The following is a 17,864-nucleotide window of genomic DNA, read 5'->3' as shown; positions in this document are numbered from 1 at the left end:
ATCGCCTTTCCGTTTTTCAATCCTATCTTTTTCATTATTGACATGGTTCTCATAGTACTTAGCCATGTGCAGTACTTCTGATTGCGATTTCGCCTGCCAAGCGCTCTCAGAAGACATAATTTGTGACTGGATGTCAGGCAGCAATCCACGTACAAATTTGTCCACAAATAATCTTTTCCCAGACTCTGTGCCTAAGTCTTGTCCACTAAAATCTGAGAATACGTGTTCGAACCGATTAAAGAACTCGGTAGCACCTTCAGACTTTCCTTGGACACAGGCCGTAAGCTTGTCCCAAATAATTCTCTTTTCGGGAATTATGGTTTTTGATTTAGCAATGATTCTATCAGGCAGAGTTAATATCACCTGTTGTGGTCTTTCGCCAGCTGGCCTTTCCCCATCGAGTCTAGTTATATTCACCCATGTTCTCCCAACCCGGGTACATCGTCAATAGTTCTAACTTGTTTCCATAAATCTACGGGCAGGAGTACAGGAAACAACAAATCAATGTCACCTAAGGTGAACACTGAGGACTGCAAAACGGATTCTCTCTCTTTATAGAACCCTGTCGGATTTTTCCTAATATCAGGAATAGATTGCCTAATAGTATTCACTTCCTGTCTTGAGAACGGGACGTGAACGAACTGTGATACATAATGAGTAGGAATGTTAGCAGCAACTATATTATTTACAGGATTGGCCGCAACCTCAACCTTCGGGACAAATGTCGGAGGAACCTCTCTCATAGGCAACTGAGAAATAGGTAACTCCGAACGCTTACTAAGCAACAGAACCAAGTCGAGCGCTAAAGCAGTCGAAGAAGTGTCAAGTGAAAAAGCTCTCTTATAAATGCTCAATAACTCTGTGGGACAACTAATCTTCCTTTTTACACATTCATCCTGCAGGTATTCTACCATTACCTGTATCACTTTCCTCTGCATTTCTAACGTATATTGACTATATGTATCATATATCTCAACTGGAGTTATCGATATGTCTGAAATCCATCTAATCGCGTCTTTCATACAAAGTTCGCATTTCCTCCGATATCGGTTTACGACACGGAAGGAACCGTTTCTGTACATACATATTTCCTCTTCATCATCCTCATTCTGTAACTTTTCTAACTCCTTTCTATACCCACATAACCTCTCGACATGCTCATTTACCTCCTCCACAGTGTCTCTAGAAAGCGCTAGTGTTTAGATCCCTTAACCCTTGCGGAACATCCGCATTATTTAATCTTCCCCACATTATACATAACTGAATCCCTAAACCTTCAATAAAACATTTTTCTCAGGAAAATTTTCCGTATTACAAAGTGTGGCAAAAACGCTAGCTTGATCATCCTTTTCCATACAATGCTTAGCCCATGCAATTAACTCACGGTTCTTCTCCGGCGGTACAGTATTGCGAGTGACAACCTTTGTTCCTGTACCTCGATCGATTACAAGCGGCTCAGGACCACTTGGAAGAAGGGAGCAGCCAAATTCGATGGAGGTACTCTAACTGGTGCTATAAAAAGAGGAGGAGGAGCAGGTGGAGGGACAAAAACCGGAGGAATAGGAGCAGCAGGTTGAGCAGGAAGAGCAGGAATAACAGCAGGAAGAGGTACAGCAGTGGGAAGAGGTACATACGGAGGTGGCGCAGAGGCACCAGGCCTTAGTTCATTTAATATTTTGTCAATAAACTCATCACAAATATGAAGATCCTTAGAAGGATAGATTTTCTGAATTCCAAGTGAGAAAGCCCTATCCATATTTTTAGTCGCCTCAGACTGTTTGTCTTGGTCATATAACAATTCTTTTTCAGCGTTCGTTTTATGACGGCGTGCATGTTTCTCTCTACCTTTAAGTAGTTGCAACGCTTCTTTTTTCCAATTCTGCAAAACATCAAATGCTGCAGGTCTAGCCTTTTTCTTTAACAAGACTGACTCCAAATATTCAATACGAGGGATCTCAAAACTACCATTGATTGGCCACTGAAGTTCGGAGGCATGTCTGGTTTCTCTGTGCAAAATATCATTAAATACTATACCTCCAATGCGATGCTTACAGTACATAGTACATGCCGGCGACCCCTCCTGCGGTGTGAGACGGCTAAATTCCAAAGATTGTCTATCACTGCGGAATAATGCCCTAAAGCATGTAGACAATTTCCCAGGCATATCTCAAATTCTTGGTGTTACCTGGTCAATAATTGTGTCTGCAGATACAATGCGCCAAAATTCAAATTGTCAGGGTTGAATTAAGAATCGGGTCACGACTCACGTGATCAAACCTAAGGAGGACCAATTGGTACTTCTAAGAATCTTACCTAACTAATCTTACCTCGTGTATGGTGATTTTGGCAAATCTGCCCGCCTCGACAAGTGGACCCTCGTCAAGATGCCGTCTCGGACCACACGCTTATCGTCTAAGGATCGGGTCGTGCAGCGCTGCTGAGGTGTCGCGTCTCGTTCAGGGGGCCCCTTATGTCACACCGTCCGATCCCGGTCCGATAGCGTGTGTCAACCTTCAACAATCCGGCATCAATCTTGAGGGTCCCTATTCGGGCGCCAACTGTGAGAACTGTGAAAACAGAAAGAAAATATCGAGGCTGAGTACCCCAAAAGGAAATACACCGAACACGGGTTACAAAGGAACATACAAAGTACTTTATTTTATACTGAATCCAGTTACAAAAACAGAGCAAAATCAGATAGCTATCGGCCCTCAGTACAACACAACGAACTCGAGTGTGGTTCAGTGTGTTCAGTGAGAGATGCTGTACATTAGAATGCATTCGCTTTTTATACATTTGGTGGGCGCGATGTCCAGCCCCACTTGGGGTTAATGTTCCTTTTAATACATCACCGATCTAGGTTTCGTGCCAAGTCTCAAATAACCGCATATAACTGGTTTGCCTTTAATACATGTATCAACAAGCGTATGCAATAACTGTGTATTCTAAAGTTTTCCATGCAGGCCTTCTTAAACATTAATACAACGTAGTTTAAACAGATGTTCTTCGTTCAGTATTTGAATACATTTTTTTTTTTAATTTTTATTAATTTTATTCAAACCAAACAACAATACAAACAAACCCAACACGCAGTGTAGTTTACAACAATTCCATTAAACACCATTTGTATTTCCATTTTTGCCACTGCTCCCCAAGTCCCACCCTCGATTATGAGCCTATTTGTACTTCGAATTCTGTATCTGCTACATGTGGCCGGGTCTCACTATCCTCGGGTTCCGTTGGGTCCGATATAGATCCGAACAGTTCCGCTATTAATAATTTCCATGCCATCAGGGTACCCACTTCTTCCTCCCCACTCATGTTGCTCGCCTCCTGCCATACTACCGTTTCAGCCTCCGCCCATTTCTGTAACTCCTTCCACCATACCTCCACCCGTGGCTTGTGGAACTTCTTCCATCCCATGGCAATCCTCTGTTTTGCTAGCACGTATGCCAAGTCTTTCAGTTTCTCAACATGTTTAAGTTTCTGTGGTCTGGGGAATCCTCCCAGCAAGCAAGCCCAGACCGTATCTATGACGAGCATGACCCCCTTTGTCGCTAATTTTTGTGCCACTTCACCCCATGACATGACTCCGGCACCACAGGCCCCAGCACAGCCCCTGCTGTCAGCTCTGTTGAATCCGCCCCCAGTTCAGCCGGTTCCGAGCCAATCTCCGCAGCACCCTCCGGCTCCGGTCTCCACACCGCAGCTCACAGCGTCCAGCACACCTCCTCCCGCGGCGGACCAGCTGGACACCCAGGTGGATACAGATGAGGAGGAGGACCCTAACATGCCGTCGTCAGCTAAGTCATCCTAACCCTAAGTTATTTTTCACTCCAGTAACCCAAGAATCAGTGTTTGATACTATATCTAAACTGAAAACCTCCAACTGCAAAGGAGACTCTGTCCCAGCGCAAGTAGTCAAATCCTGCGCCCACGCTCTCACTCCTATCATAACTAACTTTGTTAATGCTTCTTTCAAGGCTAAACTAGTCCCAGCCAGTAGTAAAGAAGCCTGGGTTAAATGCCTACTAAAAAACCTTCCCTAGATCCAACTGTGCCCACTAACTATCGGCCGATAACAACAGTCCCGTTTTTACTTAAAATTCTCAATAAAATAGCCTACAACCAAGTCCAAGTCCACCTGGAACACAACCAGCTCCTGGGCACTAGACAACCATAGCACGGAAACTGCTCTGTTGGATTTAAAAATCCACATGGATACTATTATAGACACAGGTAAACTTTGCATTCTCCTTTTGTTGGACCTCTCTGCAGCGTTCGACCTTGTGGATCACAATAAATTTTGCGCCACACTAGCTAAACATTTTAATTAATCCACTGACGCCACCTTGTGGATTCAATCATTCTTAGCTGAACAAACCTTTAGAGTCTCTGCAGGTAAAGAAGCTGCAGACCCCATCCCAGTCCCTATTGGAGTACCCCAAGGCTCTTGCCTCTCCCCTACCCTTTATAATGCATACACAAAGCTCCTATTCTCAGCTTTAGACGATATGGGTGTCATCTACACCAACTTTGCAGATGACACCCAGATCCTCATTCCACTCTCAGGGGACTACACCCAAGACACACTGGGCATTAACAAAATCTATGCCATAATACAAAACTGTTTGGCACTCAACAGCCTCTGTCTCAATGATGAGAAGACAGAGATTCTCATCATGGTTTCCCAGTTGAAAATAGCTACACTCCATTCAGACTACTCCTCCATTAATATTGATGGTACCATGATAAATGTCCTGAAACAAGTGAAAACTGTCTATTTGGATGCAAACCTCACAATGACTAAGCATATTAGCACCTTGTCATCATCCACTTCCTACACCGCTAAACTAATTGCCCTTAGCCGTCAGTTCCTGACACCCACCAACTGCATCACCCTAGCGAGGGCCCTGATTTTATAAAAACTCAACTATTGCAATATAATGCTACTTGGCACCTCCATAACGAATGTCAAAAAATTACAATTAATACAAAATAAAGCTCTACGGGCCGCCCTAGGAATCAGAAAATATGATCACATCTCTAAGACTAGAAGAGATCATCACTGGTTGCCCATTGAAGCCAGAGTTATTTTCAAAACTCTCTGCATCACCTTCAAATGCCACCAAGAAAAAGCCCCTATCTACTTGAATAGGGCTATGACCAAAAAAGAGTTAACTAGAACCTTGAGATCTAACAACCAACTACTCTAAGCTATGCCCCGCTATAGAAACGCTAAAGCAATACCTAGCACCCAAATATTGGAACTCCCTCCCACTGAGCATCAAACAAGAGGAAACCTTCTCAGGTTTCAAAAAAGTGCTAAAACATGGCTATTTAGTCAATACTAACATAGCAAATGGCACCTAGAAGTTGTAAATAACAATTGCAGCAGTTTTACTGTCTGCCTTCTGTAAATTGTATGTATCCTGTAACACTGTCCTTGTAAATATTATGTATCCTGCAACACTGTCTTTATTTTGTAATGGTCTTTGACTAAAATGCCTTAATCAAGCTGTCTGTAACCTCGCTGCGGCACCTAAAGGTTTGGGCTTGTAACAAATGCAATAAATAAATAAAATAAGGCCTTTCACGACAGGCTTGCAGGTTTGGCAGAATATCTGGGCCTTCCTCATCCCGGAGTAGAGCAGCCCGAGGAGGGGGTCTTAGCAAAGGTCCTCTCTCTAAGACCCCCTATCAAGACAGGTATCCCGATGCAGAAGAACGTTGTCGCTCTGGCCAAGAATGGTTGGCTCAAGCCACACTCAGCCCAGCCTGTCAATCCACACCTCGACGCCAAGTATAGACAGATGGAGGGGATACACTCTTGCTGTCAATGCACTCCCAGCTGCACTCGCCGGTGTGGCTGCAGCGTCACTCTACTCTAAGCCTCAGTCGTCCTCGACCACCTCGTCCTCGGCGCTGCTAGGCAAGAAGGAGAAGATCTTGGAGGCGTGCAGGAAAAAGCTGTACTCCAATGCCTCCCTGCACCTGCGTCAAGCCAACGCGGATGCCATGCTGGCAGCCGCTAACCAGAGGTTGTAGCAGGAAATAGCAGACTTCCTTCCGGAACATCCGGTGCAAAGCCAGGCACGCTTCAAGGTGGGTCTAGGAGAATCTAGGCTGGTAGCGCAGGACATCATGTAGTCCACAGTGGCCCACATCGATACCTCTTTCCAGGCCATCTGCATCGCCACAGACATGAGAAGGCTGGCCTTGCTTTGGGCTTAACCCCGACGTCCAGGATCGTATATTGGACCTTCCATTCAAGGGTAGTGACCTCTTCCACTCTACCAGCGATGAATAATTAGATAAGAAGAATAGCTCGCAAACTGCGAAGTCTTTATCTATCCCGACGAAGGCCATGCCCAAGGCATGCACCCAGTCGCATCAACGCTCCTAAAAGGGGCGGGCGTTTGGCGGGTTCTGGGGATTCCAGGAACAGAGGTCGGGACAACCTAACCGCTCGCCAAGGCAGCACCGATGCAAGCAATAAAAAGAGGGGGGGCGAGCAAGGGCTTCTTCCAGTCCCCCTCCTCAGCAGCAGCCTCAGAGAGCAAAAAGACATGACACATCCCTCCGGGTCCACATGTCTCCAGTGGGGGGCAAGCTAGCCTCTCACGTGAATTTTTGGCACCAGAACTTCGCGAACCTGTGGGTCCTCTCAGTAGTATCCACGGGTTACTGCCTACCTATACCTCCCTCTCCTCCTTCCTCCCCTCATCCCCTCCCACAGATTGGGACTGCAACTCTGTTGGCGGAGAACTGGTCGCTTCTCGAGAGCCAGGCATCTCCACCCTCAACCTCGCCCGCCCGCTTCAAAAATTCAAAATGGTTACACCAGCACTCTTTGCAGAGACACTAGACAAGGGAGATTGGATGTGCTCCATGGATCTGAAGGACGCTTACCTACACGTCCTGATTTGGCAGCTCCATCGCTCCTTCCTATGCTTCAGGATCATGGGCTCTCATTTCCAGAACAAGGTGCTACCCTTTGGCTTCAACTCGGGCCCCCAGGGTATTTACCGGACTCATGAATGCAGTGGCAGCCCTCATCAAGTCCCAATGCCACCATGTCTTCCTGTACCTGGAACAATTGGCTAATCAGGGCGAGATCCCCAGAGGGGGTTGTCCACACCTCCACCGCACTTATGAGTATACTCCATGACCTTGGGTTTACCATCAACCTCAAGAAGTCTCAGCTGCAGCGGACACAGAGCCTCCCCTTCCTGGGCCTCATCTGGGATACGAGCTCCGAGAAGGTATTTCCCTCAGAGGACAAGATTACAGCCATTAAGAGGTCCACTGCACACTTCCTTACCAGACCAGTTACTTCCGATTGGTGGTACCAGCACCTGCTGGGTATCATGGCAGCGGTCCTCTTGGCCATGCCACACATGAGGCTCCAGATGAGGAGACTGCAACTGCAGTTCACAGCCTCATGGAATCAGGAGAGGGGCTCCCAAGCGGTGCTGGTTAGCATACGGCCTTCACTCCACTCCGACCTCACGTGGTGGTCCAAGGACTGCAATCTGCCGACTGGCAGACCATTCCGGCAGCCGACTCCGCAGCTCACCATTACTACGGACTCCTCCCTAGAGGGCTGGGGTCCACTCTGGACAGCCACCGCGTCCACAGAGACTGGAACCGGCAGGAGTCGCATATCAACTGGCTGGAGCTCAGAGCCTTTTGGCTAGCCCTCAGGGCCTTCCTCCCGCTCATCAGGGGCAGGACCGTCCTGATCCAGACTGACAACTCCACCAGCATGTACTATGTCAACAAGCAGGGGGGTACCAGGTCCCCTCCTCTGTGCAACCTAGCGGTCCGCATGTGGGAATGGGCCCTGGAATCTATCTTAGGGCCGTCCACCTCCTGTGGGAGGCCAACTTGGAGGTGGACAGACTCAGCAGGCTGGATGCAGACAATTACGAATTGCAATTGAACGACCAGGTGCTGCAGGAGGTCTTCAACACATGGCGTCATCCTCAGGTGGATCTATTTGCCTCCTGGAGGAACAGGAAGGGCCATCAGGTAGCGTCTTGGCAGGGACTAGGCCCCGGCTCCCTTGGCGACGCCATTTAGATTCAATGGGAGGGCATGACAGCATATGCTTTTCCGCCCACACCCACCTCTGCAAGACAAAGGAGGCTTGTCACCTCAGCATCATAGTGATAGCGCCTTGGTGGCCGGCGAGATTGTGGTTCTCCGAATTGCTCAGCCTCTCCGACGAACCAACCATTCACCTTCTGCTGGGCCCAGCACCTCTCCTGTCCCAGCAGGGGGACAGGGTTCTCCACCTAGCTCCTCAGAAGCTAGCCCTCACAGTGTGGTTCCTGAGCAAACCACCCTGAAGCACCTGAACCTGAGGCTAACCTGGAGATCATCCAGGGTGCTAGGAGCAAGGCTGCTACGAGTCAATACATGAGCAAATGGAGCAGGTTCTGCCACTGGGCAGATTCTAAGGAAATCAACCCCCTGATGTGCACGATGGACGAGATTCTTTCATTCTCGGCGCACCTTCCCAAATCTGGCGTACAGGTGGAGACATGTCGCACCTATCTCGCAGCCATATGGTCCTACAGAAATTCGGAGGAGGAGGTCTTCTCTTCTTCCAACCTGATCGTCAGGAAACATCTGGCAGGCCTGTCCAGGCTTTACCCACCCATCAAAAAGCCACACCCTGTGTGGGACCTCAATGTGATGTTGGGCGCCCTGGCGCACAAACACTTCAAGCCAATGTTGTCTGCGGACCTCAGGCTGGTCACCATCAAGACAGCTTTGCTAGTAGGTCTCACATCCACTCGCAGAGTCAGCGAGATCCAGGCTCTGGTGGCTTCAGAACAGGGATAAGGTGGTCCTGCAGACACACCCGGCGTTCCTACCTAAGGTACCCTTCTGCATTCCATCTAAATGAGGAAATAGTCCTACCTACATTCTTAGGTGACCCTAAGGACAAGGCTCAGAGAGTCTTGCACTGTCTGGATGTCAGACGTGCCCTGAAATTCTATTTGGATAGGCCCAAGGGCTTCCGCAAGTCAGACACACTGTTTATCACCCTTGGGGGCTCCAGATCGGTTATCAGGCATCCAAGGCTTCCATAGCAAGGTGGATGGTTGCGGTCATCATAGAAGCCTGTGAGGGACAGCGCAAGCCGTTGCCAGCCAACATACACGTCCAAGCCATGAGGGCCAAGGCCACGGCCATAACATTCCAGCGGCTAGTTCTGTGGCAGGTCATAAGCAGGGCAGCTACCTGGGCCACCCCATCCGCTTTCTACAAACATTACTGTTTGGGCGCCGGTTCTAAGTCAGACATGGTGTTCGGACAGGCGGTTTGTAAGGGACTTGTTTGCGTAAGGAGGGTCTCCTCTCCCCCCTGGGGCTACATTCAGTTGTAATCGCCCATATAGTATGGAGGAAAGAGGACGGGACGTATTAGTAATTGCAAGTTAGTCCTTAGTCCCCTTTCCTCCATACGTCCCACCATCCTCCCCCCTATTAATGCTGGTGTCATTAGGCAAATATTGTCGATGTGTCAATGGGAACTGAAGAGTGGCACCGGTGAGTGGAGTCATGGTAGCGCATGCTCCCAGGGCCGCAGCCCTGCGTGCCTCTAAATTTAAAGGGGAAGAAGGTTTTTCTGGTGAAAAAGGCTCCGTCTGCCGTCCCTAGGAAGAGACGCCCAGACAGTATGGAGGAAAGGGGACTAAGGACTAAGAGTACGTTAGTCACTACGGTGAGTAACTTGTAATTTTATCGTGGAATCTATGTAGATTACTATGCAATATTCTTACAATATACTTGCTCAGTTGGTGAAAATATAAGCTGCGTAACACATTTTGGCTTTACCTCATAAAAATAAAAAATGCAAAATGAAAGAAAATTTAGAAAGATTCTATTCAACTGCTTTGCAACCAAAAAGACAATTGTGTTTGCCTTATAGTCCCCTTGAAAGTCAAATGGCAGGAAACACCTTGTTCGTGAAGGGAATGGTTAATTAGGTTTTAGGTTTGACGAATAGGCAGGTTTTATTAATGTGCTTTTTTCCGTTTCTCTTTTAGGTTCTCCAAGTGGGATCAAATCTCCTCAACCTAGTTCTTTGCCTAATTTCCCAAACAGTCCAGCACCCAATTATAGGTCCGTTTTGTCTCCCGCTCAGCCAAGCAAACGATCCCCATCCTCAGTTCCTGGTCACCCAGAAGACTTTTTCGAAGAAATGAAGAGTCCCATCGCTGAAACTCAGCCGGCAGCCTCAAGAAACCTCATCAACAGCAACTTCACTCGGCCATCAGAGAACGTATGTTTCAGTTCCAAGAACTATGAATGTCAATATAATGAAATTAGAACTTCGGTACACTAAGCCTGCAAGCTTCAGATCATTAATCAAGACACAGTACGAGGGCAGAAGAAGAGTGTGGGTCCATTATATTCATGAAAACATATTTTGACTTATGTTCACTATGTAAGATAGTGAAGGGACAGCACTAATATATAGAGACCATTTTTGAAGCAGTACCATCTCAAACAGGCATTGCTGCACTTTGGAAAGTAGGCCGTGTGGTGCCTGTGGGTTGAGATTAGATTACAGACAATGAGATGGGGAGAGGAGGTGGATTAGTGTCATTTGGAAAGTTCTAGACAGCACATTGTACACTTGCTTTACACATAATCACCCTACATTAAACACAGTACAGAGGTAGTGGTCTGAGAAGAAATGCACAATTCTTAACAAATGTGGAAGACGGGTCTTTAGGATCAAAGGTCAGCAACATAGCCACAAAACAGCACTGTGGGTGAAGAGTTTGAAGGTTTCCACCCTATTTTATTGTGTGTACAGCCTAGAGCAGACTGGCGCAGTGGCAAATTACCTCAAAGTCCGATTTCCTCCTGTAGGCATCCATGTTTCCAACACAAGAGAAAACCAAATAGTCTCTCAAAATCCCCAAATGCTAAATTTGTGTCCGGAATTCCTGCCGCAGTGCTGGACTCCTTGATTAGTGTATACCACATGGGCAAGGGTGTTCACGTCCTTAGCTTTCTACATCATATTCTGGAGAAACATTTTTTTTCTCGCTTCTAACGTGTAATGAAGGACATATAGTTTGGTTACTTTGTGTCTAGTTCAGCTGTATTTTATGACTTGTCTACGTACTAACTCAATTTTCTCTTCTATTCGATGGAGTCTCTTGATGGCATATTCATTTGTGTTGTTGTTATTTTAGACAGTGCTGGGAGATTGCCTTACAGCCTCTTGTCATTGGTTATTATATTCGCTTTCTGAGGCATGTTAATAGCAGTTACTTCCGACCTTCTCATTAATACATGTCCATTGGGTGCAACTGAGCAGAGGTCCTCCATTTTGCAATCAGTTCTCTCCAGGAGATGCGTTCCCCAGTGGATGTTGGCTAGGCTCCTTTCAAGACCTATACACACAGATTGAGCATTGGAAAAATGCTGAGCCTCTGACCACATTGTGCCTCAAGAGTCTACATTTCAGCAATCATTTAACTTGTTGCTTGTGTTGTCCTACTTCCACACATACAGTGCAATTGTTATTTCATCAATATTATTCGGATATTAATTGAGTGCGGTCCTAGGTTTGGGAATTGCTTTAGAAATCACAGGGGGAAGGACACGGCGAGGGAGGCAGAGGTACAAGTGTAACCACAAGCTAACAATGGGAGAGATTACCTCCTTCCATTGGAACAAGGGATTTTTTAGACTTCCTTGTCATCCACTGCCTGAAGGTGAGATTTTGCGGTATCCTGCACCCATGTCTCATTCCATTCAATTATTCTGCTAGATAATATTCCATCTTGCTACTTTACTAGCACCCTAATGTTTCTTGAGGTTCTGACATTATTTCCAAAACCTGTTAAATTTGCATGTTTACCTTTGAATCTTTCGCAAATGACACACTGGTGGTGAGACACGAATAGTGATGGTACAATTTGCTGTAGGCTGACCGGGCTCTTTCTAAACAGTAGTTCAATCGACCAAGCGTTTCCTTTTAAATGCTGTTAAACTTATTTGGGCCTTATTCACGAGATATGTTTTCGTTCTTGGGTACAGTGTGGTCGCACATCTCCTTCTCTCCCTATGCAGCTGATTCACAAAAGTGATGTAGATGTGTACATCTTTAATCCACATCACTGTTGTAGGTATGTCTGGTCAATTTCAGGAGCAGGAGGGAACTATTGCACACATTTAAATGTGCATCCTGTACTCACAAACAGGTCGTGAAAGCTCAATTTAATTATGCGACTGTTCATGTCGGGTATCCAGATAAGTGGGATAGTGGAAACCCCATGCCGATCTTGGACCTCCATTCTCCCCCACCTGACGCACGCGGTGTGCTCAAGGACGGGCATAAGTAAAATGGTCCATCTGGATAGTTCACAAAAGAAAAGGTTTCAAGTCTCATTTCAAGCTCTTCAAGAAAACCTGCAACTATTTATACAAATAAAATATCTCAAGTTCTTAATATTCCCTTAGTCCATTTCCACAAACTTAGAGGTTTCTCTAGTATTCTGTCTTGCATAGACCTTATTGAACCCTCAAGGTTCCCTACTTGTTATTGGTTGACAAGTGTTTTCTTTTCTCTCTCTCCCTCTCTCTTCTCCCCCCCCACCCCCCGGCGTGCTTAGTGGTATAGTGGTAGTGGTAGTGCCAGTGCCTTTGGTCTCTGCCATTGTCCAACCCTCAGGTTTCTAGGGGTCCTGTAACTCTCCTTATCTTTTGTCTTTCTTCACGTCTGACTGATCGGTATATGATATCACTCAACCTGCCAGAATTCCTCTGACACCACTTTGCTCATCTCCCCTCCGTCCAGCCTGTGCAACACTGGTACCTTCTATTCCTCCAGTATGCTCCAGAGGGCTGGCATCTCAGGGTGGACATTGCCGTACATCCCTCTCTTTGGCGTCTCCATGGTGTACATGTTTTCTTTCCTTCTCCTGCCCGTATTGGCAGTTTCTGCTATCATCACACTGTGAGTAGAGGATCCGTTCCTCTGTTGTTCCCTGGTCTCTGCATCAGTTCGCGGGCCCCAGACCCACCACGGCTGCAGCATGGTCACTCCACCAGGTAAGACAGGCTTTCTTCTGTCTCCGTCTTTCTCTCTCTCTCTCTCTCTCTCTGCAATATCGGCCATCTCAGTGCCGGCATTCCAGCGTCTCGCTCTCTTCACTGTTCCACGCTACCACTGGCTCTGCGGTGTGATGCGGCTTCCATCCCTCATTTTGTATGCCGATGCACAACACTAACATCAGTCTTTTCGATTTACATATATGCAGACAAGGTATTCTGGACAGGGAGTCTGTGTCCCCAAGAGCGGAGTAACTCCTAGTGCGGTCCCGCTTTCCCAAACACCTAGGGAGGATCTTGATTGGTGAACTCACCTCCCTAGCCTCAAAGGGGAGGCTTGCACCTGGGAAGAAGGGACGAATTACCCAGATATGTCATATTCATTTAGAGCATATTGTGTGTGCATATGCATATTCCAAATGTATATTGCATGCCTACTTACTTCTGTGCATATTGTATGGGCATATGGTGTAATTGATCATTTGGGAATTCCAAATAATTTTCTGTGCTTACTCATTCTATGTATTGTATTGCACTTATATTGACCTTGCCAGACAGGTCTGACTACCCTATGATCTCGGGCCCAGATCCGCCTACACCCCCCGTCAGCTTCACACCTGCACTGCCCCCCTAGCAACCCTTGCACTCGTGGACTGTTTCTGTATCCCTACAGCCCCTACTAGCACTTGACACCTGATATCTGCACTTACACTTGCACAAAGTCAAAATAATGACAAAAACCCTCCTGATGAACCACCAGTAGTATTCGGTGGAGAAACATGCGTTGAGATATTTTCTTTCTTTCATTTGGAGAAGCGCCCAACATGTGATAAGGGCTTCTGTATTTTATTTTGGATTAAAATCAAGTTTGGTCCAAATTATCAGATTCTTTTCTTCATTTTGCATTGTATCACAAAAACAGTGTGGTCTCATTAGAGTATTTTATTTAGCTTCTGGATATCGGCATGCCCACGGGGGCAGCCTGCCCACATTTTGGAATCCTTATCAATGAACATTCAGCCACTAACCTTTCGGTTATGATTGCAAACCTTGTTCTGTAATAGCAAGGTGATTTGAATATAGTTCTCCAGAGCAGACTAATCAGCACTTCTGGCAGAAATAATCCAGTCTTTAGGTAGTACATTGTAGAATTGACACTACCTTTTGCATGCCAAATGTTTCCATATATACAATCCAAGGCAGTACGAGGTGAGATGATTTACCACGAATCACACAATGTTGGCTATGGAAGGAAGCCATGATTGCTAGAGCAAGCCAGTTCAACACCACAACTCCTACCCATTAATTGTGTTTTGGGTAGAAATGAGTGGCATTACTTTTCTTGTGTAGCCTGAGGACAGGCTGAAAAAACTATATTTCAATTCCTATGTTTCCTCATGCAGATCCAGGTCCCAGACAAACACCCAATCCTGCCCCACCAATCCTTGTAGTTTTGTTGCATGCCAACCTGTCGATTCAGTCTCTGCCGTGCACTCAATTATAAATAATTCTTATAGGTTGTCTGTGCATTTGGAATTGAGCATGTGCACAGCTATCCATATCGTAAAACCCAGCCTTAATTTCTCCCGGAGGACAGCCAATGGACCCCAATGTATTGACCAATATTGTTGCCGCTCTGTACTCATTGTAAGGGTGCAGAAGTAAGGCTCGGACACAAAGGTGGCATTGTTTTGGTTATAAACTTATAACCAGTAAAAGGGTTGGGAAAAGGGCCTCTCTGTGCTTAAAGCCAAGAGGGTGTTCCCTGCCTCAAAGAAATCTAAGGACAACATCAGGATGTCAAACAAATAGTCAGTCACTGTCATGTCCCACAAACCCTTCTTCTAACCCTAACACTACACTAATAACATACATCTAATGTGCAATGGTGTCCTTTTCCAAACATAAGTGGTAAGGACAGTTCTTGCCAACAGAAAAGTTCCCAATGTCTCGGGGGGTCAAAACGACAAACAAAATGTTCCAAAATGTATTACTCCAAGGGTAAGGGGATTAGCTTCTTTCCCATGGATTTCTTCTGGTTCTACTTTATGAGCTTGTATCTTCTTGAATGGACTTCAATGTATTCTTAGATTTTCATAAGCGTATATATTCCTCTAATCTGCCTCTTTTGCCTTCAGGGTCCCAGACCCTCTTATTCTCAGATTCTAATGTGGGTGCGGATCCCAGACTCACAATGTGTGGTTGCAATAGCTTGGTATACTCTCCTCTCAAGCATATTCTGTTTTGGACTGTCTGTTTCTCTCAGGGTCCCAGACCCTCTTATTCTCTGGCTCTCATCCCAGACTCACAAGGCTCCATTTGAAAGGTCTCCCTCTAGGGGCGAAGTAACGGCATCCACATATCCGTCACATACCTTTCCCCTTATGCTGCTGGTTTCTTCATCTCCTTATGGAAAATGTGACATTACCTTGCTTTTTCCTTTCCGGTTTTCTATGAGAAAGCAATAAGGTTGGAGATCAAGAATCCAGCACATATCTCTGGGGTTGGTATCTTTGCAGAGAATCATCCATGTGAGGGGTGACTGATCAGTAACTAACCAGAACTTCCTACCGGTAAAATAGTACTTCAAGTATCCCACAACCTATTTTATGGCTAGAGCCTCCAGTTCAATTGTAACATAAATTGTTTCTCGAGGCAAGAGCTTTCTACTGATGTATAATACAGGTTGCTCTATCCCACTGTACTCTTTGGCCATAAAGGCACCTAAGCCAACCTTCGAAGCATCTGTCTGAAGAATACATTCTTTAGTGAAGTTGGTTACCTTCAACACAGGCTCACTACAAAGAATATGTTTTAGGGTGTTAAAACAGGCCTGATCGTTTGTGTCCCCATTTAAGTTTTTGGGGTTCCTCATTTCTTAACTTATCCGTAAGGCAGGAGGTGATGGAGGAATAATGCTATATACACCGCCTTTATCAACCTACCAGGCCAAGAAAGGCTCCTGAGTCATGTTTAGTTTTTGGAACCAGGGTCTCTTTTACTGCCCTGACTTTTTGAGGTTGTACTAGCCTGTTTCCCAAAAATAAACGAATGCTTAACGGCAGACTGAGCAAGATGACCTTTTGGGTTAGTTGTAAAACCGGCTTTCCTCAGGCCCCTGGTAACTTCATAAGTGAAATAAGTGTTCCAAGTTTTACTGTGAATGACTATGTCATCAAAGTAAGACCTGCAAAAACTAGAAAATGGATAGAGGATCTGATCCATTAGTCTCTGAAAGGTTGAAGGTGCCCCGTAGAGACCAAACGGTACGACTTTAAACAGAAACAGTCCGACAGGAGAGGAAAAGGCGCTCTTCTCCCTGTCTTGTAGATTCACTTGCACCTGTCAATAGCCCTTAGATCAGTCATAGAGAGGAAAACGGCAGATCTCGGTCGATCAATAAGGTCATCTATCCTAGGCATGGGATAATTGTTGAACTAGGAAAGTGCTTTCAGTCTACATGATTGATCCGGTTTTGCTACTAGGACTATTGGCAAGGACCAGGGACTTTGTGATGTTTCTGTTATGTCAGAAGCCAGCATCCTTTCTACTTGTATTGGACTATTTCTCTATGGGCTTCGGGAATACTGTAGGGTTTTAAATTAACAGCCCTATCAGGAGGTGTACAGATATAGTGGTAAAACCCCTTTACTCTTCCTAGTTCGCTATCAAAGATGTCTGGGAGCTGGTCTAAAAGGGTTTTGATATCCTGTTTTTTTATTGGACGAGAAATTACCAGGAATTAAAATAACCCCATCTATCTCTTCAGCTGGGAGACTGACCATCATTACAGAAGTGGATTCAACTGTAGCTGCCCTCCATTCTTTTAAAAGGTTGACATGATGAATCTGAGTTTAGCCCTCTTATCTGGCTGTGAGACACAATTATTACAGGAACTAGGGTGCTCAATAACCTTATAAGGTCCGTGCCAATGGGACAATATCTTTGGCTCCGAGGTGGGAAGGAGTGCCAACACCGTCTGACCAATATAAAAGGAATGGGTGACTGCTTTCGGTTATAATTGTCTTTTTGGTGTTCTTGGGATTTGCTAAAATGTGAATGTACTATAGATCTAACTACGGCCATATGTTCCTTTAGATGTTGTGCAGTCGATGTTAGGGGCAATATGGCTTCTTATCGTTCTTCCCACGTTTCTCTTAGCGTATCCAGAATATCTCCGGGTTCACACCAGGAGTTCAAATGGTGAGAACCCGAAGGAGGCCTGTGTTGTTCTTCGAATATCAAATAGTGCCCACGGTATCATGTTCCAATTCCTCCCATCGGCTTACACTTTGTTTTTTAAGGACAGTCTTCAATGTTTTATTGAATCGTTCTACTAACTCATCAGTTTGTGGGTGATACACAGCAGTTGAGGGTTTTGATCCGTAGAACTTGTTTTACTTCTGCCATAAGCCGGCTCATGAAAGTGGTTCCCTGATCAGTCAGGATTTCTTTAGGAACAGCTAGCCGGGACAAAAAAAGGAAGATGATGAAGTATCCATTGTGTAGTATTAGACCTCATCTGCTTCCTCTGTACTGTCTCATATGCTTACGTCCCGTCCCCTTTCCTCCATACTGTATGGGCGTCCCTTCCAAGGGACGGGAGACAAAACCTTTTTCACCAGAAAAAACCTTCTTCCCCTTTAAATTTAGAGGCGCGCAGGGTGCGGGCCACGGAGCATGTGCTGCCCTGACGCCGCCCTCCGGTGGCACACCCAAGTCCCCTTTTCCGCGTCGACCGAAACGGGCCGAATTCACCAGCGCTCCTGGGTTTGG

The 17,864-nt window shown here is 46.0% G+C and overlaps 1 protein-coding gene across 1 annotated transcript in view; it reads left to right on the top strand.

Moving 5' to 3' along the window:
• LOC138516813 (uncharacterized) overlaps positions 1-17,864 on the top strand; it is a 263,771-nt gene that overhangs the window by 187,664 nt on the left and 58,243 nt on the right. Inside the window, exon 4 of the mRNA XM_069632224.1 lies at positions 10,064-10,299. Coding sequence (XP_069488325.1) covers positions 10,064-10,299 — 236 coding nt within the window. The remainder of the gene's footprint in view (positions 1-10,063; positions 10,300-17,864) is intronic.

This window comes from Ambystoma mexicanum, chromosome 6q (assembly GCF_040938575.1).
Source record: "Ambystoma mexicanum isolate Mex_15411 chromosome 6q, UKY_AmexF1_1, whole genome shotgun sequence".
Taxonomy (NCBI): domain Eukaryota; kingdom Metazoa; phylum Chordata; class Amphibia; order Caudata; family Ambystomatidae; genus Ambystoma; species Ambystoma mexicanum.
This window is presented reverse-complemented; position numbering and strand designations above follow the sequence as displayed.